Genomic DNA, 25,294 nt, shown 5'->3' on the forward strand with positions numbered 1-25,294 from the left:
AGCCATGTCAGGACCTATCCCGATGTGAGCAGTGCTCTTAACTCGAAGTAGTGCTCTAAGACTCATTACTTTCACATTATAAAATTTGGCTTGGAAGTTTATGCCTAACATCTTTGGAATAACCTGTCTATACCACTAACCCGTTGCACCTTTTAATTCCAGAAACGAAATGGCAACTTGGGCAAGACAGTCTTTGAATACAGAACACAGAACGTGGCGCGCTTACCCATCATAGATCTTGCCCCTGTGGATGTTGGCGGCACAGACCAAGAATTTGGCATCGAAATTGGTCCAGTCTGTTTTGTGTAAAGCGAGCCAAGACGCATGGACAAGGCGCACCACCCCGCCCTCCGAGACCGCCCACTCACAGGAATTTTGACTGTTGGAAGCTGATCCTGAAACTCTTGAAGTAATGGCTGGTCCCGCATCAGCACTGTACATACGGTCTTCAGTGCCTGGCTTCCTTATCCTTCAGAATATTTATTTTACTTACATTCCTCAAGTTCTAATTGATTTAAAATATTTTCAATACAGCAGTTTAGGTTTAAGATGAGCAATGACAACGACCACCTTTTAGAAAAGTAAACCGATTGAATAAAGGAATCTCCATTTTCTTCAATTTATTTCAATGTAATGACAAAGTTGCTTAGTATTTATAAGGAAATTTTTCTTCCTGGCAGGTAGCTTAAAGAGTGGGGTATGTAAAACCACAAAACATGTTTAATTTCACTTGGCTGTAGTTTGAAAAATAGTAGTAGAGCCCTTCTGTGACCTCTTATTCCCCGATTATCAATTAAAAATGAAATCAACATGTTTATCCTTGTGATTGAAACCCACATGCATGTCTTGATATTGTTCAATTACTATAAAGACTCTTTGAAGAGAACTTTGAAAAAAAAATCCGTTTCTCACTATCTTAAACGAAATTTTTTAATAATATATATTGAGTGGAGAAACAAAGTGATCTTAAATTTTTATAAAGTGTGGTAAGTTCAGTCTTTTTTGTCATTCGTATTTAAAGATATCTTTCCCTCTTGACTCAATCTGTCGCGTAGATATTAGTTACATGAGTACACCATTGAACACACTTGCACTTTCTTGTTTAAGAAGACATTGAATGCAAAGTAATTTACACGTACAACTTTGTAAACATATGTCCAGGACCCAAAGTCGAGAGTCTTCCACATGTACAGTCTCGTCATCCTGAAGCCTATAATGAAGAAAAAGATTTAGAAACTCAAGTTGTGGAGTTGACTTTAATCAAATGTGATGATTGGAATTAGAACATTCGGCCTTTGAACTCTTGTAGGAAAAGTAACCCAACATTTCTTAGCATGAGCTACCTCATCTCTAGAAGCTGGGATGGACTCACTGTTCTTGTTTATATTTGAGATACTAAAAGGTGCTATGCTTCGGTAATTATTCCAAGACTGGAGATAGGCAGGGCTAAAATGTATTACTATTTTCTTCTAATGATGGTGCTAAAATTCCTTCTATAAATTTCTTTAAAAATAAAGATGGTTTCATCAATACCATTTGTGAAAAAATAATTGTTAGACTTCCCATTTCTGAAAGAAGGAGCATTGTTCCAGTGCCTTTCCCTTGTTCATCTGTCATACTGTATCCGGAATGTTTTGTGATATTTGCATGTTTCTTAGACCAGAACATGTAGGTCCCCTGTGTCTCAATGTTTTTTTTTTTTTCTTTTTCTTTCCCCTTAATTGCATTTGTTGGCTCCGTTTTTATTTTTCCCTTAAAAATAAACATCTGGGACCATCCCAAAGGCCAAGCCATGCACGCAACTTTAGTCATGTATCTCTGCAAAGCATAAAATTAAATGCACGCTTTTGTCATGTCAATGGTTTTCGTTTTGTGACATTCCTTTGAACATATGAGATCCATTTTACTTCCAATGGTGAAAAGTAAAGTGTTGTAGTATTCTTTTTTGCCATTTGTTTGAAGGACAAAATGAGTACCTTCCATTGTGTATATATATAATGGCTCAGAAACAAAAATCAATTTTCAACATCACCCACAAAGGCAACACAATACTAATTATCATTGTCTATGCCCTTAAAAATCTCAGGGTAGTATTACTGATAACAAGAGAAAAGCAACTAATTTTTCATGGCTGAACAAACTGTGATAATAAAATACATGTTTCAAAGTGTATCACATATGAATTTAGCCTAAATGATTTCAGAGTTTTATTTTCAATATTTATTTCACAACATTGTTTTTTTCCAAATTGGTTATTATTTGAGCTCTACATCTTCCAATTGTAATTTATGAACCTAAGGACATTTGTGAATTTTGTTTGCATTAAACTTCCTTCAAGTCTGACCTATAGAGATCGTACAAGTTCAGATAAATGAACCAGAAATATGTGGTGATTCTGTTAAGTCAAAAACACTGATAACCGGTAGCTATAGAAACAGCAGCCTTTATTTGGAACTCAGGAATGAGAAACTGCCCAGACGATTCCACAGGCTCTCCAGTTGCTCCTCGGAGATCTACAGGTCCCATTAGGTTCGTGGAGTTCTTTGCCCTCCTGGCTAACTGACATCTCAAACTCTACAGGAGCCGAAGTGAAGTCATGTACATCTGGGGAGGATGGAGACAGTCGTTGATTATTAATTTATTAAAATACAAATGAACCCCCCTCCCAAAAAAAAATTAACAGGAGTTAAGGAAAAGAAGAAAAAAAGCTACGGAAGCATAAGGAATGTTGAAAAAGAATCCCAAACTCAGAACATTTTGGCAAATTATGGCCAAGTTGAATGTCATTTATTTCAAGTTGAAAAGCGTCCTAGAGACCACAGACAACAGCCCTTCCCAACAGAATCGTGCTGTAGGGCTGGAAGCAAGTGCAAAACTTTCTGGAGGGAAGAAGCACGCAGAGTCCCCATCCTCCTGTGAACAAAGAGCATCTCAAGATAACTGGGTGTTTTTTTTTTTTTTTTTTAGAAATTATGGAGATTTCAGGAGAGACTAAGAATACTCTTTTTCTTTTCTGTTTTTTCCTTTAATTTTGTTTCAATTCAATTAATTAATTAACGTGTAGTGTATAGTTAATCTCCTGAAAGCTCATTGGGGGCCAAGTTCCAACCAGCGTTAACCACGGCCGTGACCCCGTGTGACCCCCAGAGGCACGTGCGTCCGCGGGTTTGAATCCGGAACGGCTCGCGCAGCAGCAGCTTCTCTGGCCCCTTTCCCGACGCGTCATTTTGCGCGAACTTGAGTGTCAGCCGCCCCGGGCCCGGGTCCTCCGGTCACCGTCCCCTCCGCGCTCTGCCGCCTGCCTTGTCCCTGCGCGGGTCGCGGCCCCAAACCGCAGCACAGCGCGGCTGTCCGAGCCGGAGCCGGAGCCGGAGCCGGAGCCGGAGCCGGAGCGGGTCGGTGCTCGCATAGACGCTCGCCTCGGCGGGCCTCGGCGTCCGTCCGTCCGTCCGTCCGTCGGCGGAGACCAGACGTCGGTCCGGACACCCCCGCCCCGCGCCCACGTCCCGCAGCCCCGCTCCCCGCACGGGGGTCCCGCCGCGCACAGAAGCGGAGCCGCGGCCCGGCGGGGGGTTCCCGGGGACGGACCGTGTCCCGCCCCCGAGTCGCCCGCAGGAGCCGCCGCGGCCTCTGCTCCCGCCGCGCGGACCGTGGGCCGCGGCCCGGGGCGCGTCGCCTCCGAAGACCCTGGGTCCGCGCGTGACGGAGCCGGCGCAGGTGCTGCCGTCGGTGCGAGCGCGGCCCGGGTCCGTCCGAGGTCGCGGCGCGGGTCCCCGCGGTCGTCCGTCCGTCCTCGGCCGTCCACGGACCCGGCGGGGCTTCGGGCCACCGTCCTCGGCCTCCCTGAGCCACGGGGCCGGCCGGGGTCCGGGGCGGTGCGCGCCCCCCTCGCCGCCGGCCCCCCGGCCCGGCACACGCACATCCATGCGCTCACGCACAGGCTCACGCACGCACACACACGCACACGCACGCACACACCCCGTGCACACACACACGCACACCCATGTGCACACACACACCCCGTGCACACGCACACGCACACCCATGTGCACACGTACACGCACGCACACACCCCGTGCACACGCACGCACACACCCCGTGCACACGCACGCACACACCCCGTGCACACGCACACCCATGTGCACACACACACCGTGCACACACACACCCATGTGCACACACACACATGCACACACACACAGCCCGTGCACACGCACACGCACACCCATGTGCACACGTACATGCACGCACACGCACGCACACACCCCCGTGCACACGCACACGCACGCACACACCCCGTGCACACGCACACACACGCACACCCATGTGCACACGCACATGCGCGCACGCACACGCACACACCCCCGCGCGCACACACACACACACACTCGCGCACAGACGCACACGCACACCCACGCGCTCACACCCGCACCCTAGAGCCCCGAGCGCCGTCCCCCAGGACGAAGGTGAAAATCCTTGAGCCCCGAGTGTCCGCCGTGACCCGATTCCGCTGCCTCGGGCGCCGCCGTCGGCCCGGCTCGTCGCGCACACGGTGCGTCGCTGTCCGTGTCCCCGCGGCTCCGCCCTGTCGTCCGCGCCCGCCGCTGTCCCGGCCCGGGGACGCCGGGCGACAGACTGGACCGTCCCCGCGGCGGCCGCTCACGGCGCCCGGGACTGAGCCCGACCGGAGTCCGCAGCCCCGGCGGAAACACGACACCGAAACGGAGATAAAACGGGACTAAACGGGCCTGGTTCTCACGCAGGAGGCTCAGTGTTGGAGAAACGTAGTTGTTTGTCTTAGATTCACGCCTAATTCAGTACAGCCTCGCTCGAAATCCCCGTCGGGGCTTCGAAACCTGGACCAGGACAAAATCGTTCCGGAGTTCACTGGAGCAAACCATGTGCGAGAAAATGGTCCGGACAACGTTACTCATCTGTGACCCTTGGAGCGGCTTAATAATCTTGGAATGCGCAGGAAACAGACAGATAATAAATGAAAATGTTGGAAGATCGGATTCTAAAATGCATTTTAAATCTAGATTATAAAACTCTTACAAGCATGTTCAAACTGGAAAGATTTTTGTAATTAATATAACAGAAAATGTTTAATAGATTTACTTGGAAAAAGCCCTTAGGAAACAGTCAGGAAAAAAAAAAAATGAAACTGTGCAAAGTCCTCCATAGATAATTCACAGAAGCCAATAAGCATGGAGAAGATACTCAATATCTTTAGAAAAAAATCCAACAAAAAAAGATATTAACTGTATCAGATTTGGCAGATTTGAAAAATGTCTGAGAGTATTAGGTGTAAAAGAAGATCCAGGGAAACATGTACCTTTCCCATTCCTTCCCCCGCCCCCCTGGATGTGGAAAGTATAAAGTCATTTTCTCAAATTGGTTTACTCAGATTCCTATTAGTATGAGGAGGGGCTGTGGCCAGATGTGAGCTGTGGGAAAGAGAAAGAACAGGATACAGTGGGGTATCTTCTAGGACCATTAATTTTACAGGATGACAAGTAACTGAAAATATCATTTTGTAAAAATTACAAGAACAGATATTAAACAGAGTGGAACTTTAAATCCACGTGACAAAACCAATTTCACCATGGTGGCAGCTTAATTTAGACCAGAGCCTAGGCATCGGGGGTGGGTGGCTGATTTGCATGTGTATTTCATGCAAGAATATTGGAATTTTTTGTTTGGAATGTTAAAGGGTTATGCAATCCATGCTCTAGGGAGCCATTACTGTATATTTACCATGGAGTGGGTAAAACAGAACACCACACCAACTGAATTAAATAAATGTGTGATGATAACTGAAGTTAACCAAGTATTCACAGTGGAACTCAGGACTGAGCCATCTCAACTAGACCGGGGTTTGGAAAGGAGAGAAGCAAAGAAGGTGCCTGAGCCCTGACGGAGGGAAACAGCGTCTCAAGCAAGGGGCCCGACGTAAAGAACAACACAGATCAAGGCGTGGTGCTCTTAAAAGACGTGGCTGTTTGGGGGCACCCCAAGTGAGACGGCGTGGCAGTAGGACGGAGCGCAGGGGATTGTAGGGAAGTAAATAAAAGAAGCAGAAAAAGGTATCAGGAAGGGACTTGCATGTCACGTGAAAGATGGAACATTTTTCTGGAGGAAAGGATTTTCGTTTTTCAGCTGGGAGTGACCATAAATCCGCTCCTCTAGAGGACCCTTGGTCTGTGTGAGGAGGGTGTTTGCAGTGGGCCTGAGAACTGGGAAATAACCTAGGCATTTCATGGAGAGACCAAGATGCTGAATATCTTGAATGCAGGGCCAGTCCCTTTTTAAAAAAAAAATTATTCATTTTTTCTATTTCTTTTCAGTGTTCAGGATTCATTGTTTAGGCACCAAACCCAGTGCTCCATGCAATCTGAGCCCCCCTTAATCCCTACCACCAGGCTCACCCGACCCGCCCACCAGCCTCCCCTCCAAAACCCTCATTTGGTTCCCTAGAGTCCACAGTCTCTCATGGGTCGTCTCCCCCAGGGCCAGTCCCACTGAACAAAATCTGGACCACTCAAAATATAGATAGAACGAAATACTGAGGGACCTGTTTTAAGCAAGTAAGATACATATTGTGATTTGTATATTAGAAACATCACCTTGGCAAAATTTTTAAAATGAGTGTGACCGAAAGTAGAAAGATGAGTTAAAACAATGATGGAGAGGGGCGCCTGGGTGGTTCAGCGGTTAAAGCCTCTGCCTTCGGCTCAGGCCATGATCTCAGGGTCCTGGGATCGAGCCCCGCATCGGGCTCTCTGCTCAGCGGGGAGCCTGCTTCCTCCTCTCTCTCTCTGCCTCTCTGCCTACTTGTGATCTCTGTCTGTCAAATAAATAAATCTTTAAAAAAATGGTGGAGAAGAAGAAACAGGGAATAAGGGATGAAGGTGTCAAGGCCGCGGAGGAGGGAGAAATACGGATGGATTTGGGAGATACTCAAGAGATACAATCAACACAATATCATGGAAGAGAAGGGGGCAAGGCCACAAGGAATTTCAAATATTCTCAAGTTTCTGGCTTGGGTAGCAGAACGGAAGGTGGTGACTTCTACTAAGATAGGGAGCAGAGGAGGGGAGAGGCTGAGGCATGTGGGAGGGACCGGTGGAGCGTCCAGCTGCACACGGCTTGGGGTCATATTTAAGACCTTCGCCGTCCCCCGAAGCAACTGCTAGAGCTTCAGGTGGGGACGCGGTCCCTCGAGAGGGAATTAGGAGAGCAGTGAGCTGGACCCATCACCAGGAGCACCGACGTCTAAGGGGAAAAGAGAGAAGTTACATTCTTGTTAGAGGAGAGTTACTTCTCAGTCACAGAACCTGAACCCGAGTCGTTAAAGGGAGCCACCGCCTTCGGAAGAGACAGCTGGAAGCCACCTGTGCTGGCCCGCAGGTTTCGGACGCTGGCCCACGGGTCTCAGACGCTGGCCCGCGGGTCTCGGACGCTGGCCCGCGGGTCTTGTTCTCATTCACACTCTCATGACTGACATCAAGGAGACAAATAGAAGAAAATATGAAGATGAAAATTCTGGTTGAAAAAACCAATCATGCAGAGATCCCAGTGAGATTATTGTAACAAGAAGCCCTGTAAGGGCGTCCAAGGGGCTCAGTCCGTTAAGCATCAGACTCGATTCGGGCTCAGGTCATGATCTCGGGGTTGTTGATGGAGCCACTCCTCGGGCTCCCTGTTCAGCCCCGAGGCTGCTGTCTCTCTCCCTCTGCTCCTCTTTCTCTCTGTCAAATAAATAAAATCTGAAAAAAAAAAAGTCTTAAAGATGAAATTGCGCCAATTCTGCTTAATTCTATATACTTTATGTTATAATTCTCTTTTGGGTTTTATTTTGTTGCCATCAAGAAACATCTCAAATGATACGCAATTCATGTTAACCCCTTACCGTGCGTGTCTTACATGTAAAAAAAAAAAAAAAAGGAAAACCCGAATTGCGTTTATTTTCACGGGAGTATGATTGAACTCGATTTAGGGACTGCCTCTCCTCATCCTGCATGGGGAAGCAGCGGCGGTCGGGCCGTCGGTAGGATGCGAGGTTGGTCCGTCTGCACGAGGCGAAGCCCGCGGCTTCTCGGTAGTGAGCGGAGTCGGCAGAAGGCAGCGTCTGTGTCGACGCCTTCCCCAGCGGCGGCGCGGGGACAGCACAGGACGCAAGGCCGCTGGGGGACCGAGTCATCACAGCTACTAGCCGCTCTAACGAGAACAACGTAACAAGACGGGAGACCTCTGCGGTCCAAATGCAAGCCCCGAGGACTCAGATGGGGAAGCAGCACTGCTGTCCCGTCCCTGTCCCCTGTCCCCTGTCCCCTGTCCCTCCCCCCCACCAATGTCCAGCTAGTTCCGCGGCAAGACAGGACACCGGGCTCTGTGCTCTGTGGCTTCTCCCGGCAGCAACGCCCGCATCCCTTCAAGTCTATGCTCGTGGGGCCTCCGTGGAGAAGGGCCTCCTGGTGCTTTAAATTCAAGACCAGACTGGACACTCAGGCCCGGATCGCTTCACCACGAGCACCGGTGACACCTTCCTGCTGCTCGCTCCCTCTGTGTGCTCGTGGCCCTCGCCTCCCAGCGAGGCCGGCCCTCGGCCCTCAGCAGTGAGCCCTCTGTCCTGCCGCCCGTGAAGTCACAGGAGGCCAGAAACGAGCATCTCCATGTGGCTCCTTCCAGCCTCCCTCCTGCCACGCACACCCCACGCTGGCCCTGTCCCCTTCCCTCTGGGCGTTTTGCTCCCTCCTCCTGCTTTCGTCCGGAGCCAGATGAGGTCATCGAGCATCTGCAGAAGGGTCATTGCCAGATGTGCTCAGCCGCCCCCGACCTGCTGTTCCCCGATGAGTCACACACGCGGCCGTGCTCAGCCGCTCCTCCGGGTGAGTCACTGGCGAGTGCAAGCGCCACGTAGAAAGCCGAGACGACCTGGGTGACCTCCCGCTCCGTCTCCGTGTCCCTCGCTGGACAGGAACGGCTCCTGCTGCTCCGCGTCCTCCTTTTGCTGACAGCATTTCCTCTCTCACCTGATTTTCCCAGCAAGGACGTCCACACTCTGTGACGCCTTAGTCTAGTCTGGGGGGAAAAGGGCCCTGATTTTTTGGTCAAGTGGTTTTTTTTTTTTTTTTTCCGTCTTACTAACTTCTTCCCTAAAACGGTGACTCTCTGCTCCTGCCTCACAGTGACCTCTGTCACCGCCCGTTCATCCGCTCCGTCTCCCCGCACCCCTCGTCCTTGGATTCCTTGGATCCCCTCCAGCGAGAGTCTTCCAATAAGTAAAGCTTTTGTACGGCTCTACATTCCGAATCCGATCACAAACAAAAACAAACACCTGTCATGGAACTGCTGCAAGCTTCTGGGGCCAGACTGTGCTTCCAGCCCAGCCCATCCCAGGAGCGTGTGACAGCTAAGCTCCACCTGAGACGGGGCTCATTTAAACACCAAGTAAACCTCAGGATTCTGCGTCTCTTCCTTTATAGCATTCTCCAGGAACTCTCTTTCTCTTTCTCCTCGAAAACGTTCTGTTACTTCAAGTCGGCTCCAAGGCCACCCTCTGCGAACAGCCCTTTGAGGGACCACGATTGCTCCCTCCTTGTGCCTCTCTGGTACCTCATGTCTTTCTAGTCCGAGGTACACGCTGAGCCGTGATGTGTTGTTGTCTAAACGGCATGGTGTCTCACTCCCCTTGAATCTTGTGCACTTGGTTCCGGGCCTTGCATTTGGAATTGCTCAGTGACGTTGCTGAATTGAACTGAATGCATTAAGTAGCCTGGGTTCTTCACTCTTCCACGAGAACAGAATAATCATTCCTGCTTTATTACTCTTCTTTCGTTTTTTAGTCGGCAATGGCTTTCCTTTTCTTCACCATTTGCCCCAATCATTCCCTTCTTCCTCCACAACTCAAGTTTTACCTTCTGAAAGACTGTCGGGACAATATCATTGTCACTGACCATTCTTTCTTCTGATAGTGTCCATGTCTCCTTGGTGGGTCCCGCACAATTTGGCACTTAATTGCTAACCACCTTGATGTATTTGTACTATTTCAAATAGGTTCAACTTATTAATTCTAGACAGATGACACATTTCTAAGGAGGAGCAATTACATATGCTATCCCCCATAACCTTTAGCAGAGCACTGAGCACAGAGCAGGAGCTGAGAGTAGACAGTAGGTTGTTCCACTGGTACTTTCTCTCCAAAGCCAAAGCACTACTGCCCTCGGGACTGCCCATTGTTGGGGATCCACAGCCATTCCCCTCGCTGAGAATTGCTTTTAGTCACCAAGACTGCCTTACTGAAGACACCTCCCACCCCTTCCAGGTTCTGGCCCAGTCAGTGACTGTTTGAGTCAAGGAGGCCCAGTCAGTGACTGTCCCCGTTACTGGGAACTCTAACAACTCAGAAAGGCCGTCTCGGTCCTGGAACTTATGGATGGTCTGAGTCCTCACTGCCCATCCGGGTCAGCATCTCCTTCCGCCCAAGCTTGTCTTTCTGGACTTGAGATGACTCCTTGATGAACGTTCTGCTCAGGGGTGCTACCTTGCTGTCTGTTTCCGGAAAACCCAATCCAAGAGCTTAAATCTTTTTTCCCTCCCACCTGTTTAGTTATGAAACATTTCATTTTCAGCATTGCAACAAGCATATCCTCACTTTCACATCATCACGAAACAGAGGGAAATGTAGTAATTCCCATTTATAAATTTTATGGATCACAAAGGGTACCTTGACTTCTGTTGGTAAGAGTCGTATCAGATATGATTAGAAGATGTCAAGTGATTCTGTGTACTTTAGCAAACCACTAAGGAGCTTCAAAAGGAAATGTGTTTTTGGACAATGTTTAAAGACATGAAAAGGAAAAAAGAGGAACAAAATTATCATCAGAGAAGAATTTGTTTAAAAAATATTGGCCGTAGATGATTTTTTTTTTCCCCTTTGTGGCATGAGCTCAACAAGTGATTCTTTTATAAGAACTGTGAAAACTGTAGTGTGGCAGGCTGGGGAGCCCAGAGATCTGGTGAGAGCTTTCATCTGTGCACTGTCATGTAGAAAGTTTCACCGATGCTCTGTCAAGCTCACTTAGTGAGCTATGACTCAATGGAGAATTATGTCTGAAAGGAAAATATTTTTCACAGCTTATGACTCACTTTTAAAAATAAGCGCATTTCTCTAAGAGAGAACCCAGACAAGTAAAATTTTGATATAAACTAGATAAAAGTGAGGATTTTTTGCTGTGATTTCTAACTTTGTAGCCATTACTTTAAAAAAAAAAAATAGCTTCTTCTGTGGTTTTCCTAATTATTACCAAAATTAAAAAAAAATTAAATAATGTAGTATCCCATGAAATGGAATAAAATACATACAAAACTGCTTCTGCAGTATTGTCCCAATTATGTTAGAATATACATAGAATAAGGAAGTATCCACTGATATGGGACAAGGTGAATCAATTTCCCTCCTTTTTTTTTTTTAAAGATTTTTTTAAATTTATCAGAGAGAGAGAGAGCACAGGCAGACAGAATGGCAGGCAGAGGCAGAGGGAGAAGCAGGCTCCCAGCCCAGCAAGGAGCCCGAAGTGGGACTCGATCCCAGGACGCTGGGATCATGACCTGAGCCGAAGGCAGCTGCTTAACCCACTGAGCCACCCAGGCGTCCCAATTTTCCTCCTTGTCTGCATTTTCCAAATATGTTGTAATGTCTGTATAAATTTCATCCTCAAGACTTATAAAATATATTTTATTTAAAACAAGGAAGTGAAATAATTTTTTGTCAAACGTTGGCTTGGAGGTAAAGGGAGTTGTATTCAATCTCCCGACAAAGAAGACATAATAAAGGGATAACATGGCCTTACAGCGGCAACATGCGTGGGATGATTGCGTCACGTCCCGGTGTGGAGCCTACTGGACCTGGGGAATTGATAAAACCTCACTTGAGCTCCCTGTTTAAAGTCTGTGACTAGATCAACTCTAAGCTAACTTATCCTCCTAATACACCATGATTTTAACGTTGAGACCACAAACCTTTTTTCTACTTGCTTCTAGGTCGCTGCACTTTCCTGGTTTCTTCTCATGACGTCTCTGTCTTCTTTGCTGCTTCCCTCCATTCCTCCAGCCTGTAGACATTGGACCACCCCCGCGCTCAGTCCTTCGCTGTATCTCTTTCTGCGCTCCATTATTTGAGGATCACATCTGCTTCCATGGATGCAGAAGCCATGCATATGTGGAAACTCGTAAGTGTGATTCTCTAACCGGGACCTCTCCCCTGACCTCTAGATTGGTCTGACCACCAGCCAGCAAGTCTACCTAGGTGACTTAGAGGCATCTCCAGGGTAACCTGCCCAGCCTGAGGTCCTGAGCCCCTCAAATCTTTGACCTTGACAGTCTCCTCCATCTCAGCTATTGACTACTCTCTTCTCCCAGTTGCTCAGGCTGAAAGCTTCGGAGTTAGGCTTGGCATCCCCCTTTCTCTGAGACCACCGTACAAGTTATTAGTAATTCTGTGTCCTCTATAATCAACATATACCTAGAACCCAACGGCTTTCCGTCACTTCCACTATTAGCCTCCTGGGTGGAAGCGACCGTGATCTTTGACCCAAGTGACTGTGATGTAAGCCTCCTCCTGAGATTGACTTTTTAACTGTTACACAATGTGCATTCTGGGATCTGACACTAATTATAAATCTGGAGGCAATAAGCAGTGGTGGGAGTGAAGTATGAGGAGAATTAGTCTTTTCTTGCAGGCATCTTGCATTTCAAGAAAGGCAGACATTTTATCAGGCAGGAAATAAGGGGTCTTATTTTAAATGACTAGAGTAATTTAATGTGAAAGAGGAATATTTGAAGAGAATTCTTTCAAACCCCCCATACAATCTTCTGGGTCGTATTATTTTCTAGTTTTGTACCAATCAAAAAAAGAATTTGAAAACCCATTTAGATTTATGTTGAAGTTTGCTGATCTGCAAAATTAAGAATTATATTTTCCCCTTGGTTATCCCAAAAGTGTGCAAAAAGATGAGTTCTAAAATATGTTTTTTCATGTTAATATATTTATTTTAACATAGTCAGGGAAAGGCCACAGCTTTCCTTTTGCATCTCGAGCCAAGAAGGTATGGATATGAACTTGGCATTCTCTTCCCGTGCATCAGCAGTAAAGCAGACACACCCACATGCTGTCTTGCAATCTCTCGTGAGATTTAAATATCCTGTTGTGTCGCAGCGGCCACTCGTCCTCCTCAGCCCTAGCTTCCCAGTGCAGGTCATTCCAGGTGGTCACAGAGGTGAGCCCGACCTGCACAGACTGATGAATTCGCATCTCTGCATGCAGACTGGATTTTCCTGTATTTACCCCTGACCAGTATAAATATTTGATCCCAGAGTTTTCCCATTTTCCTGAATTTCTGCTCATTGCCATCACTGCTCTTATCAGGTGCTGGCCTAGTCAGGGTTCACTGTTACAGACAACCGAAATCAACATGGGCTATTTTAAGTAGAAATGTAATTTATATATTTTGTCTAAAGTTCAGGGAAATTCAGAGAAAGCTATAGAACCCAGATGTGAAAATAAAATAAAATAAATAAACAGATATGAAGAGGGCGCTTACACTCGGAACCATGTTCAAAATCACACCCCAAGAGCAGCCAGTGAGACATCACAATGCTGGACAAGGATGCTGTTTCAGGCATAGGTTGCTGGCAGAATTAAGGTTGCTCATCAACTGACCTCGAGAAGGTGAGGTCATCCTAAATTGTCCAGGTGCACCCAAGTAATTATAAGGGTCCTTATACATGAGAAAGAGAGAGGCAGGAGAGCCAATGTCAGAGTGAGCTGCTGTGAGGAGACTTGGCCAAATATTTCTGGCTTTGAAGATGCCTAAATTTAAAACTCCAAGTAATTTAATTTTAATGCATAATGAAAATTGGCTTTCTTACTGCCTCTCTCTGTCTCTCTCCTTCCATATCTGTGTGTGTGTGTGTGTGTGTGTGTGTGTGTGTGTATCTGTGTGTGTGTGTGTTTCTAGAAAGCTGCACAAGAAGCTGTTGAATTGGTTTCCTCCAGCATGGAGGGTAAGTGGGTTCCTGATGTGACCTGTGACTGGTGGAGTTTTTATTTCTGAAAGGAGCATTATTGTTATAAACCATAGAAAGGAAGAAGACTTCCAATATGAAGTCAAATGTGCAAGACCATACTTATAGCAAGTAAAAGAATAAGAATTTGAAGGTGGAAGAGGGCCGAGAGGGCAAGGAGAAGTGTGTCGCGGGGGTAGACGAGCCCCAGCTGGCGGCCGTTCTCGTTTCGCCGGTAAATCACCCGCATCCTCCTCCTGAGTCCTCCCTGTTCCGCGGCAACTGAATGGACTATGCTCCTGTTTCTGGCGATGGACTCAAAGGGCATGCCCTAAGTTTTCAATATACCCCGGTAGTTTCACCGGATATGACCTAAAAATCCTCCAGATTCCCCACTGAGCACCATCTCTCCTCTGAACACAACTTACAACCCCATATTCTTGAGGTCATGGCATTCCTAACTACAGAGTTGGAATTCATTATGTTTTTTCCAAGATCACCAGAGTTCTTGAGTGTACACATGCATTTCTTATATCCATGAACAGTGACAAAAACCAGAAAGTTTTTATTATGACATTTTATTATGGGTGTCTGTAGGAAAAAAAAGATCAACAACCACATACAAGCTTACAAAGTTAAATTTCAACACTTTCTCTGTGTTACTGTGACAAAAGCGCCCCACTATTTGTCTTTTGTTGTTGTTGACTTTTACAGGATCAAGGGAGACAGTCCCCTGAAGTGACACGCCAATAAATGTTTTTGACAGGAGACACATACAGATGGTGTGCATTTATGTTTTGAATGCAAGGCAACAATTCTGACCTAGAGTTTTTAAAGTGAAAGTACATTAGCACCATAACATGTGTCTTTAAAGCCTTCCCAAATATCGGTAATCTTGATCATTTCAGCAATGACAAGAAAAGAGAAAAGCACCTTTAAGAGCAGTTAATTTCCAAGATTAAAATAACTGTAGATTTAAAAATGTCTCTTTAAATCCTTGTACTATACTTTTACCAATATTTTAGGAAATTATTGTTAATTTATATAATTTTTTTTTTATCTTCCAGGTCTTCTAGAATTCATCTGTATTTCTGACCAGGTTGAGGTAGTTGAAACAGGGAGGGCTTTTCTAATTTCATATTGACTATTTCAGAAGGAATGGTTATCTTTTGATGGCAAGCCTAGTCATTGCTCTGCACATGGGCTAGGATTCAAAGAATATAACACAGTGTTATTGTAAGAGTGTTGAAGTTTATTTATTATAGCACCATTGAGACATTTTGAAATTGGAATTGGTAAAAAAATAGAACAAAAGGCATTTGGACTGTATTTGGTGTAACAGCAAAAAAACCCAGAACAAAACAAAACAAAACAAAAGTATCCTTTTTGCCAAATTATACTTTTTCCAAAACCTTTGGAAATAAATAACTGGAATTGAGTTGGTCACTTGTACTGGTTGACAAGGTTAGGACGAGAGGAACACATACGGAGTGTGAAATTTTTTGCTTGGGTTTCAGAGAGAGTTTGGTTTATAAAAAGCAAACAGGGCCAATGTCCACACCAAATTCTTGATCTGGACCACCAATGTCATAGGGAGCGATATCGACAATAGGTAGCCTCACAGCCTTGCGTGTTCGGTATTCGAAGACCGTTTTGCCCCATTCCCCAGTGTGTTTCTGTGAAAAAGAGGGAAAAAAAATGTGAGCTATCATGATGTTACAATTACTTAGACACTTCCTCTGACTGACCAAGTTTAAGAAAATAGTGTGCCCTAAGGGCATTTCCAACTTGTCATGTTACCTTCCATGAATGTGAGACGTTTTCCATTTTAAAAATATAATCATCCCAGATAATAAACTATACTGGGCATTTTTAGAGATTGAGAGAGAAAGTGTGTGCATGTGAGGAGGTAGGGGCAGTGGGAGAGGGAGAGAGAGCATCTCATGCAGACTCTACCCCCCGTTCGGATCCCCACCTGGGGCTTGATTTCACAACCCTGAGATCATGTCCTGAGCAGAAATCGAGAGATGGATGCTTAACTGACTGAGCCCCCCAGGCAGTCTAATAAACCATATCATTAACCAAAAGCCTTACAGAGCTTTAAGGTACAACCAGTAGAGACTGCCAACGGCCCCCCAATTTTAGGAGGCCTGGTTCTGTCTGGTTTCTGCTACTAGATACAGTTGGTTTACTAAAAAGTGAGTAAGTCTCTCATCATGGAATTTGTTACTGTTAGAAGGGAATTCTCCCTTTGCTTATAAATGATAGTAACAAAGAATAGATTCAAAGCTAACCTATAAAATTAAAAAGAAAGCAGAGATTTTAGATTGAGTCCATATAATAGCTAGCATGCTGAATGTATAGGAACCACCCAGATTATCTGATAAAGTTTATATTATGAATTTAAATTTCTACTGATTTCCTTTCAACTTGTTTTACCCGGAGGTTAAGATGAAAAGTGTGTGTGTGTGTGTGTGTGTGTGTGTGTGTGTGGTGTTTAATACCCCGCCCTGAACCAGCAGATCCCATGTCACTCACACCACATGTAATCATGTGTGTGGTGTTTAATACCCCGCCCTGAACCAGCAGACCCCATGTCGCTCACACCACATGTAATCATTTGTTCTCCGCCATTATTCTTTTTCTTCTTTTCAAAATAGCATGATTAAACTAGAAATGCTGAGATCGCTGGGATCCACGCCTTTAAAAATGTCACTACTTACAGTGCAACCATCCTCCAGAACTGTGTATGTGAATTTGCTGTTTCCTTCGGCCTTGAATTCACCTTCATTTGACCCCATCAGCCTCAAGGCTTTCTTTACATTGCCGCTGGCCTGATCCATGTACGCAATGCTGTTCCTGCAGTGATAGGTAATGTTCTGGGAGGCCCGGCTGGAGAGAAGCCGGAGGAACGCCAGCTGGACATCAAGGACGTCTTCCGGAAGGTCAGGATTGCCATAGCTGAACTGTGATGGGGAAAAACACAATCGATCAAACACGTTAGTTGTACCCATATGTCCTAAGGGATTCACGCAGTACAGTATGGTCATTATAACACAGGTTAGTCATATATTTTGTGTATGAGTATTTCATATATGAATATGTTCTTATTGCATGTGTAACATGCACTAGAGTAAAACAGGTGTTAAGAATTCTAAGAAAGGTGGTTGCATGCAGTGGATCATTCCACCTCACTTAGCTTTGGGAGAGAAATTATGAAAGTTATAGAGATAGTCACCTGGATATACAAAGCCATTGTGTTCTCCTATTTATTTGCTAATTTAGCTTTGTGATGAAAAGTTGGGAAAAACTAAAAAAGTTAGGTGAGTAGGAATGACTTAATGAAAAAAAGGTGTCTCCTTTATTACCTGAAAACCACCTTCCATGGATTCTCCAAACCAAACATGTTTCTTCTCAGCACCAGAATCTGTCCACCAGTTCTTCCGTGGAACATTCCGAGGACTGGCATTTATGCATGTTTCCCCAGTTTCCATATTGCAGAATACTTTAATGGCATCCAGCTTGCAACCTTGGTTTGGATCAACCCAATATTCTCCTGAATATTCAGTCACAAAAAAGAAAGATGGGAATTGGTTACAAAATCCGGTAGTGAAGTTTGGACCAGAATGATTTTGTTTGTTTATCTGGTACAGCACTCGTGATGTTGCTTGCTAATCTATTTGTATTTTATAGTATAGTATAATACAGAAACTTTTATTGAAGTTGTGGAGATTAAAAAGAGGTACAATAATTTAAAAGCATTGAAGTAAAATATAGCTTCTTGTATGGAACAATAATGATCTACTAAGCCAAGACATTTTGACTGTTGTATTGTGTTTATTGAAATCTCTCCCTCTTTTTAAGATGATTATCTATTTAACATGGCTTTTCTAAATAATGTAAGCTTTTTGCCTAATCTAGGTTTATGCCAGTGGGTTTAACCCCAAGTCCCTGTGAATGATGCTGTTCTCTATCTTAAGTAATTTTCAGAAATGACTTCTAACAAAGGCAATGTTCCATGTCAAGGTATTTGAAAACCTGAAATAGTTTTTGTTTTTCAGAAAGAATTAACCCAATATATGCAAAATCTTACAGTATTATAATGTTTGACATAATGTTATGTAAGTCTTGGATTTTTCTTTTAACTGTTTCTTAATATGAAAAAGCTAATTATATTTATCACAAAAATTAATCTCATTAAATAAAGATTGCAAAAGTTAAATTGCAAATTACGTCTGTACCAAGTTGTATAAATTTTATCCTGAAAACGTGGTGATCTAAGTTGCTTTATCACTCAGACAACTTTGGAATGATATGCAGAAACCTCCCAAACCGTGACTTATATTACAGTTTCTTCAAGACTGTCTTGAAATGTTCCCACATTTAGAATATTTGGGTTATTTATGTTCCATCTTAAGGATGGAACTGTGTATACTTCCTGAAAATATCAACTGGTATCAACTCAACCAACATTCTTTAAGTACTATTTCTGCTATCAAAGATCTGTTTACAGTGAAGCTTTCTCTTCCCCAAGTTCTCATCTAAGCAGCTTTCTCCGAGCTCTTGTTGCCATGAGCATGGAGGACTCCCGCACGTACCACTCTGGAGCTCGGGGTGGCAGAACTTCAGGTCTCGGCAGTTCCGAGCAGGGTGTTTACGAGATCCGTCAGGACTAATGAGGCTTTCTAGTTGTCCATTGACTGATTTGAGTGACGTCATGATCTCCTCAGTGTTGATTTTGAAGTCCATTGGTTCATCTCCGTAATACGGGGCAAAACCACCAGCTTTTTCACCTCCTCCAGCAACACCCAGGGCAGCAGCCCCACCACCGCAGCATGGGCCAGGGGCACCAGGAGGTCCAGGTGGGCCCGGTTGTCCAGGGTGGCCTGGGGAGCCCTAGGATGGGTAAGAACAGGCATCATGGAGGTGTGCTTGCTCTTTGCCGAAGGCATATGTTGCTGGGCCAAGACGATGCATCAGAAACAACTAATACATTCTCATAATCATTTTAAGAAAGGTTTACTCGAGTTGTTTTGTGATCATATGATAACCAACGGTAATAAAGGTGCTACCATGAAAGTTACTGTTCTCCCCCGGGTGTGCAGCAGTGGAGTTAGAGCACAAACTTCACTCTTATCATGTTTCCTTCAGAATGAATGATGTAAGTATGGCTAACTCTGACACACCAGAGGGAATATGATCAGGAACCTGGATTCGGCTCCCAGATTCGCCATTAACTCTGTGTCTTTGGGCCGATGACTTATCTGTGTTTCAGTTACCAAATGTGTGTCTTGTGGGGTTAACGGTTTTTATTCTGTTTATGCCAAAGATATGGGATGGGCGGTATTGGGAATGATGGTATAAGGAGCAAAACAGAAATCACGAAAGCCATTTGAGAAGACGTACTACAGGTCACCAGTCACTACGGTGAGCATAACTGGGTGATCTCCAGCAGAGTTCATTTGGTTAATTGGGCTTTTGTCTTCATTCTGACAGTGACTACTCTCTGATCAAACTGTAAAAAAGGTGCCCTTTTTTTCTCTTGTTGTTATAGTGTGATGGAGAATGGGTAGACAGTGTCTAAAAGTCATTGTTCATTCTGTAAGTTAGGTCAGGTGCTTGTATTGCGTCTGACTCACTATCCAGTTTCCAAATCTTACAAAGTGTCTCTGGCACATAAAGGCGCAGTCTGAGCGCGGTCTCACCTCGGATCCTCGTTCTCCTCTGTTACCTCGCGGCCCTGGTGGTCCGATGGGGCCCGGATGCCCACTCGTGCCATCTTTGCCAGGGGGGCCACTGGGTCCAACGGGTCCCTAAAAAGTCATCGTGATGTCACAACGCTAGAATATCTTCCAGCTAGAATATTTGAAAAACATGGATCTTCCAAAATCTTTCTATGCCACTTACTCTGGGGCCTGCGGGTCCTGGGCTACCGATAGCACCTTGGTGCCCGGCGGGACCCTGAAAGGGAAAGAGGGTAAACACGAATGAAGACTTCTGAAAGAGCGAGGGACAGCACACTCACGGCCCGGTCAGGAGCACGGGGACCGCCACGGACTGTGACTGTGCTCTTCCTTCGTCCCCCGACCGCTCAGGCCAACTGCTGTTCCGACCAAGCCCTCACAGCCATTTCTCAACTCTTCCAGCACAAACTTTCAAAGGTGAGCATTTTTCTCCTTTGGGTCTCTCAGATTTCCCTCGCTCACCACGCACTGAAGGGGCTTATCTGACAAGGCGGGTGCACTTACTGGGGAACCCGGGGCGCCCGGACTACCAGGAAATCCTCGGTGTCCCTTGATGCCGGTCGAGCCACGTTCACCGGTTTCACCTTTGTCGCCACGTGGACCTTGGGGACCCTTTACAGACACAGTTCAAATTAAGTTCACAAACACACGTACATATTGGTGAAACAAAACAGAACTTATAGCCATTAAATCTAGTTGATGACGTTCCATTAGCTAGAAATCCCACGTCCGTGGGAACACTAAAGAGCCTTCTTGTAATTTTGACTTTTGACTGATCATTGATGAAACCCCAGTAATTGCTACGTAGGTCCTTCGCCCCCAGGACCTTCTAGATCCTAAACTGCTTTCTGTGTCATCAATGCAAAGTTGAAATTCTGTTCCATGGTGGGGTGTGCTGCCATCCCCTTTCCTGAACGTGCCAGGAGGTAGAGCGCTTCTTAGACTGTAGATAAAAAATAACTCACTGGAGGACCTCGGGAACCAGCAGGGCCTGGAGCACCAGAAGGACCAGCAGGGCCCTGAAACAGAAACAGACAGGCAGGGGATTATTTATGTATTGATAAAGCTTTGTTTTATTTAAAGGTTAATCTCACTGTGATAGAATAATAGCATGCACACTATTTTTGAAAGTTAGTGCCACTTTCTCCTTCCAAGTGCTTTCTCTGCTTGTCTTTCCGAGGGGCCTGACAGGAAAGCTGGGAAAGTCTTGCTAATTCAGCCTGCGTCCACCACTGAATGTGCACTTGGGCTGATTAATGCTGCCTCAGATTTAGTAATGATTCTCCATTAACTCCTGCCAGAAGCTTCGCAGACACCTTTCTTACCACAGTCGCCTAAGGAATGAGTAGCATAAAAACTAAAAGAAATGATAGTAGGTCATAGGTTGGCAGATGGCACATCTTCTCTTCCGCCAACTAATCCCTTGATTGAGGAAAATCAGTAAGCAATGAAAAACTCACCGTTTCTCCTCTGTCCCCACTCTTTCCAGCTGGACCGACGGGACCAGGGGGGCCTGGATGGCCAGGAGCACCAGGGGCACCGGGAGAGCCATTTTCTCCACGATCACCCTGAGGACAAATTCACAGAGGCTACATAGGATCAGCAGCTACTGTTCCGCACCCAAACCCACTGTATGATGTTCGTTATACCTTGCCGCCGGGAGCCCCGTCTCGGCCTGGAAGACCATCTGATCCTGGGTTTCCCTGATTAAAAAAAAACAGGAAGGAGAAAAGAAATCAAACTCTTGCGAACCATTCAAATCTGATCTAAGCCATGTATTCTCAGTGGCAGCAAGAATCCTAAAGAGGATAAAAATTGGTTCTTGGGACTAAACAATCTTAGCTATTACAGTGGCTGTGGCCCTTCAAAGGGTCATACTTCAGTAGGTAAGCAGTACACCTGTGGCACTAAAATTTCACAGGTGAGAGAGAGGGAGAAGTGGTTAGGAAAAAAAAGTGTAAAAAAATCCTTAGGAAAGAGATAACAAGTAAGAGTGTAAGAAATAGTAATTTAAGCTGATAATGGAAATCTACGGTTTAAGAAAAGACTTAATCACTGATAACATGTAGCACATTTTCATGCCGAGGAATGCTATAAACTGGGGCCTTCCGCATCCCCAACTTGTGTCTTTATTTAGCTTTTACAGTCTTTTCCATTAATGACCATTCGTTGGGCAAATATTAATGAACATGAACATTGATGATTATTCTAAATTGTAATAGAAGAGATATCTTATTAAAGATAGGAGGAGAACTTCGGCGTGTGGCAATATTTACACTCTTAGACATTAAGACACAATGTGACCCTTGCTTAAATAAATTACCAGACACTGTAAGGATAGTTGGGTATTTCCCGAGAACGAGCGCTTACATCTCTTCCAGGTTCACCAGCTGTGCCGGCCAGACCAGGAAGACCCTGGGGGCCAGGAGGACCACGCTCTCCATTGTGGCCAGCAGGTCCTGGTTTCCCACTTTCACCCTGTGCACAAAGAAATAAAAGACATTTTATTTCAACTTATTTTACCCTTTGTTAACTTCAAATTATTTTTTAAACTTATTATATCTTAGCAATCAATATGTTATGAGATTTCCTTATTTTTTTTTAAGAAAAGCTTTGTTTTATTAAAGACTCTATTGCATTTGTTCCTAAAGCTATCCCTGTCATTGAAGAGGAGTAAGTTCCTTGTATTTTCCTACTTTCCAGGTGACTCTGGCCAGAGAGCTGAATAATGACAATGATTATATTATTTAGAATACATTCTAATATAAGATATATAAATGAGACGTGGCCGTTTTGAGAAAAAAAATAATGATTAGCCATACGGAAATTATAGGTTTTACAGTGACCATCAGAAGGTTATATTCAACATCTGTCTCCGTTTAAACATATATATATTTATTAGATATGTTCATAAAAATTGAATATACTTTAGTGTTATATCTTCATTTCATTACAATATAATACAGAATTTAATTACCTCATTTGCTAAGTGAATATTTAAGACACTGACTATAACATGATAGTATGTTACAGTAATATTAGGGAAAGAAAATTAGAAACAACTCAACAAATTGAGTTGATGCAAAATTGGTATTAATGAAAGACTTCCATGCGTCTATAAACTGACTAGTTCCCTCTGTAAAACTGAAAGTCAACCAAGTAAAGGGTGTTCACACATCTCGTAGTAGAGGTATTTAGGGTGGCAAGTCATTTTCTGTGACATCAGTTTCTTAGGGTTAATGTTCAAGGCTGCCCTATGATGGGCATTGCTTCTGTGTTCTGCAGCCTTAAATAAAATGCATGCTTCCTGAATATCTGAACATATCAAGAATTTGCATCTTTTACAGGAAAATTTGTTGGTGACGTGCTTGCTACGGTTAAGTGATCTGCAAAGGCTACCAGAGGAAGCAGTCCAGGGAAAAGACGGCCGCACTCACCTTGATGCCCTGTGGGCCTGGGCTTCCCCTAGGGCCCGGCATGCCCGGGGGTCCTGCGAGACCCCTCGCTCCGGTAATCCCGGCAAGTCCCAGAGGGCCTGGAGCTCCCTGTTGAACAAAAAAGACAGCCTTAGTTCTTCTCTCTGTGACTCTGTTTTCCTATGTTGAATTCATAATTCAAAATAAAATGGTCTTGTCAACCCACAGAGCAGCACAGCCACTCACCGGAGGGCCCTGGGGGCCAGGTGATCCCTTCTCTCCAGGCTGGCCAGCGTCACCTTTAGGTCCAGACACCCCAGGGCTACCGGGAGCACCATTGCTGCCAGGGGGGCCGGGGGGGCCGTCCTTGCCTGGAGCACCACTGGAGCCAGGGGGCCCTGGGTTACCCTGCAAAGAGATTTTTTGAAATTGGTGTGTTTTATAATGAAAAGGTGAATATTTCTTCCCGCTTTTACCTGCAGTTAAGATGGAATTCACGACAAAGTAAAGTGGCAATGGGTAGGTTTCTCCTCTCATGCATATATGAATATTCTTTATGGAATAAAGAAAAATTATTTTTTAAAAATACTTACATTATTACCAGGAGGACCAGGAGGACCACGACCGCCAGGGAAGCCAGCAGCGCCCTGTGAAGGGGTGATATGGTTTTGAATTTCAAATCTGAGGCAGAATGAATAATTAAGTACTAAAAACAAGAATAGAGGGTAAGGAATGGGATCTGCCCTCCACCCTGGGAGCGCTTATGGTCCGCTGGTTTTCCTTTCAGAATCACACAGGACATATGATTAAGGGATTATAGTTTTTATACTCTTCTGGGATCTAGTGCATTCAAAGTCGTTTTTGTACAGATTGGCATGAACTAATGCTTTCGAATCACAGTTTAGAGACACCAGTAAGGAGAATCGATACTTACAGGACCCCCAGGACTCCCACGTTCACCCTTGACGCCGGGGGGGCCAGGGGGACCCTATATGGAGTGGAGACAGAAATGGTTCATCAGAATTTCACCAAAATCAAAATCTGAAAGCAGCCTTCAGCCTTCGCAAACCACGTAGCTCTACTTCTTGTGAGTCCTTTCGTAGCGCAGCCGTACATCCCGTCATTCTGCGGCGCGCTTGAAGCCTGTGCACTGCTACATGTCAGTTAGAGCTAATAAAACTGGGGGGCGGGGGGGGTGCTACAACGGACCTACCCATGAACAGACAAAAGTCCGCAGAGCGGTGACTCTGGGAAGTGGTCAGAGCACCTGGACTGGGGTCCTATCCAGACTGTGGGGGCATCAAAGCCAGACGTGTACCCCTGGGAGGACGATACTCATCGCCTTGACAAGCTCTCCCAGGACGGAGTCTTGGACGTGGATACACTGACACTTTCCCCTTGGAAACCGAGCGAGAGAGGACACTCACCGCAGGCCCGGCACCGCCCGGAGGCCCCGCGAGGCCAGGGGGCCCGCCTTCCCCCTTCTCGCCAGGAGCACCTCTTTCTCCCTTGGCACCGGGCTCGCCGTTCTGTCCCTGCATTCAGAAAGGACAGCCACCGTGAGCGGACGGCCTTCCCGGTCCCCCCGGCCTATCCCGCTCTTCCTTCAGAAACACAATTCTCCAGGTGCCAAGTGGTTGAAACAAACTTGTAAAGGAACGTTCTCTGAACACGGGCCAAACCAAAACCAACAGAGATGCTTCCAGGATAGAAGAAAACTATCCAGGAAACGTTCAAATGGATGTTATTCGTCCTAGGGGAGAAAAGCTCTCTGAGGACTGTGCTTTGGAAAGGAACGCTAGCAAATTCGCCGGAGAAAGGTAAGGCCCAGAGCAAATTTTAGTGAGTATCATCTTCCAGTGGAATAGCTTTCAACACTGTCAGTGTCTTAAAACCTCGGGTATCATGTGAGCCTCATTAATGGGGCATAAAGGCACGTCAAGTGTTTTTTAAAGGGTAGGAGTGAAGTAAACAATCACACACACACACACACACACACACACACACACGCATGGGGGGGGGGGTAAAATCTCCTACGGGGAAGGAGAAGCTGAGGCCTGACTAGAA

General features: G+C 45.5%; 2 protein-coding genes across 2 annotated transcripts in view; one reads left to right on the forward strand and one right to left on the reverse strand.

Annotated features, from left to right (window-relative positions):
- Positions 1 to 1,859, forward strand: part of COL5A2 (collagen type V alpha 2 chain) — a 137,419-nt gene extending 135,560 nt beyond the window's left edge. Inside the window, exon 54 of the mRNA XM_059168629.1 lies at positions 163 to 1,859. Coding sequence (XP_059024612.1) covers positions 163 to 309 — 147 coding nt within the window. The 3' untranslated portion in view covers positions 310 to 1,859. The remainder of the gene's footprint in view (positions 1 to 162) is intronic.
- A 13,439-nt stretch (positions 1,860 to 15,298) lies between these two features.
- The window catches only part of COL3A1 (collagen type III alpha 1 chain), a 38,517-nt gene continuing 28,521 nt past the window's right edge, over positions 15,299 to 25,294 (reverse strand). The window contains exons 36-51 of the mRNA XM_059168631.1: positions 24,655 to 24,762; positions 24,162 to 24,215; positions 23,821 to 23,874; positions 23,474 to 23,635; positions 23,249 to 23,356; positions 22,182 to 22,289; positions 21,461 to 21,514; positions 21,272 to 21,379; positions 20,777 to 20,830; positions 20,316 to 20,423; positions 19,975 to 20,028; positions 19,773 to 19,880; positions 18,666 to 18,963; positions 17,436 to 17,623; positions 16,791 to 17,033; positions 15,299 to 15,743 (exon numbers count right to left, since the gene is read on the reverse strand). Of these exons, the coding sequence (XP_059024614.1) occupies positions 15,597 to 15,743; positions 16,791 to 17,033; positions 17,436 to 17,623; positions 18,666 to 18,963; positions 19,773 to 19,880; positions 19,975 to 20,028; positions 20,316 to 20,423; positions 20,777 to 20,830; positions 21,272 to 21,379; positions 21,461 to 21,514; positions 22,182 to 22,289; positions 23,249 to 23,356; positions 23,474 to 23,635; positions 23,821 to 23,874; positions 24,162 to 24,215; positions 24,655 to 24,762 (1,956 nt within the window). The 3' untranslated portion in view covers positions 15,299 to 15,596. The remainder of the gene's footprint in view (positions 15,744 to 16,790; positions 17,034 to 17,435; positions 17,624 to 18,665; positions 18,964 to 19,772; positions 19,881 to 19,974; positions 20,029 to 20,315; positions 20,424 to 20,776; positions 20,831 to 21,271; positions 21,380 to 21,460; positions 21,515 to 22,181; positions 22,290 to 23,248; positions 23,357 to 23,473; positions 23,636 to 23,820; positions 23,875 to 24,161; positions 24,216 to 24,654; positions 24,763 to 25,294) is intronic.

Source organism: Mustela lutreola, chromosome 3 (genome assembly GCF_030435805.1).
Source record: "Mustela lutreola isolate mMusLut2 chromosome 3, mMusLut2.pri, whole genome shotgun sequence".
Lineage (NCBI taxonomy): Eukaryota > Metazoa > Chordata > Mammalia > Carnivora > Mustelidae > Mustela > Mustela lutreola.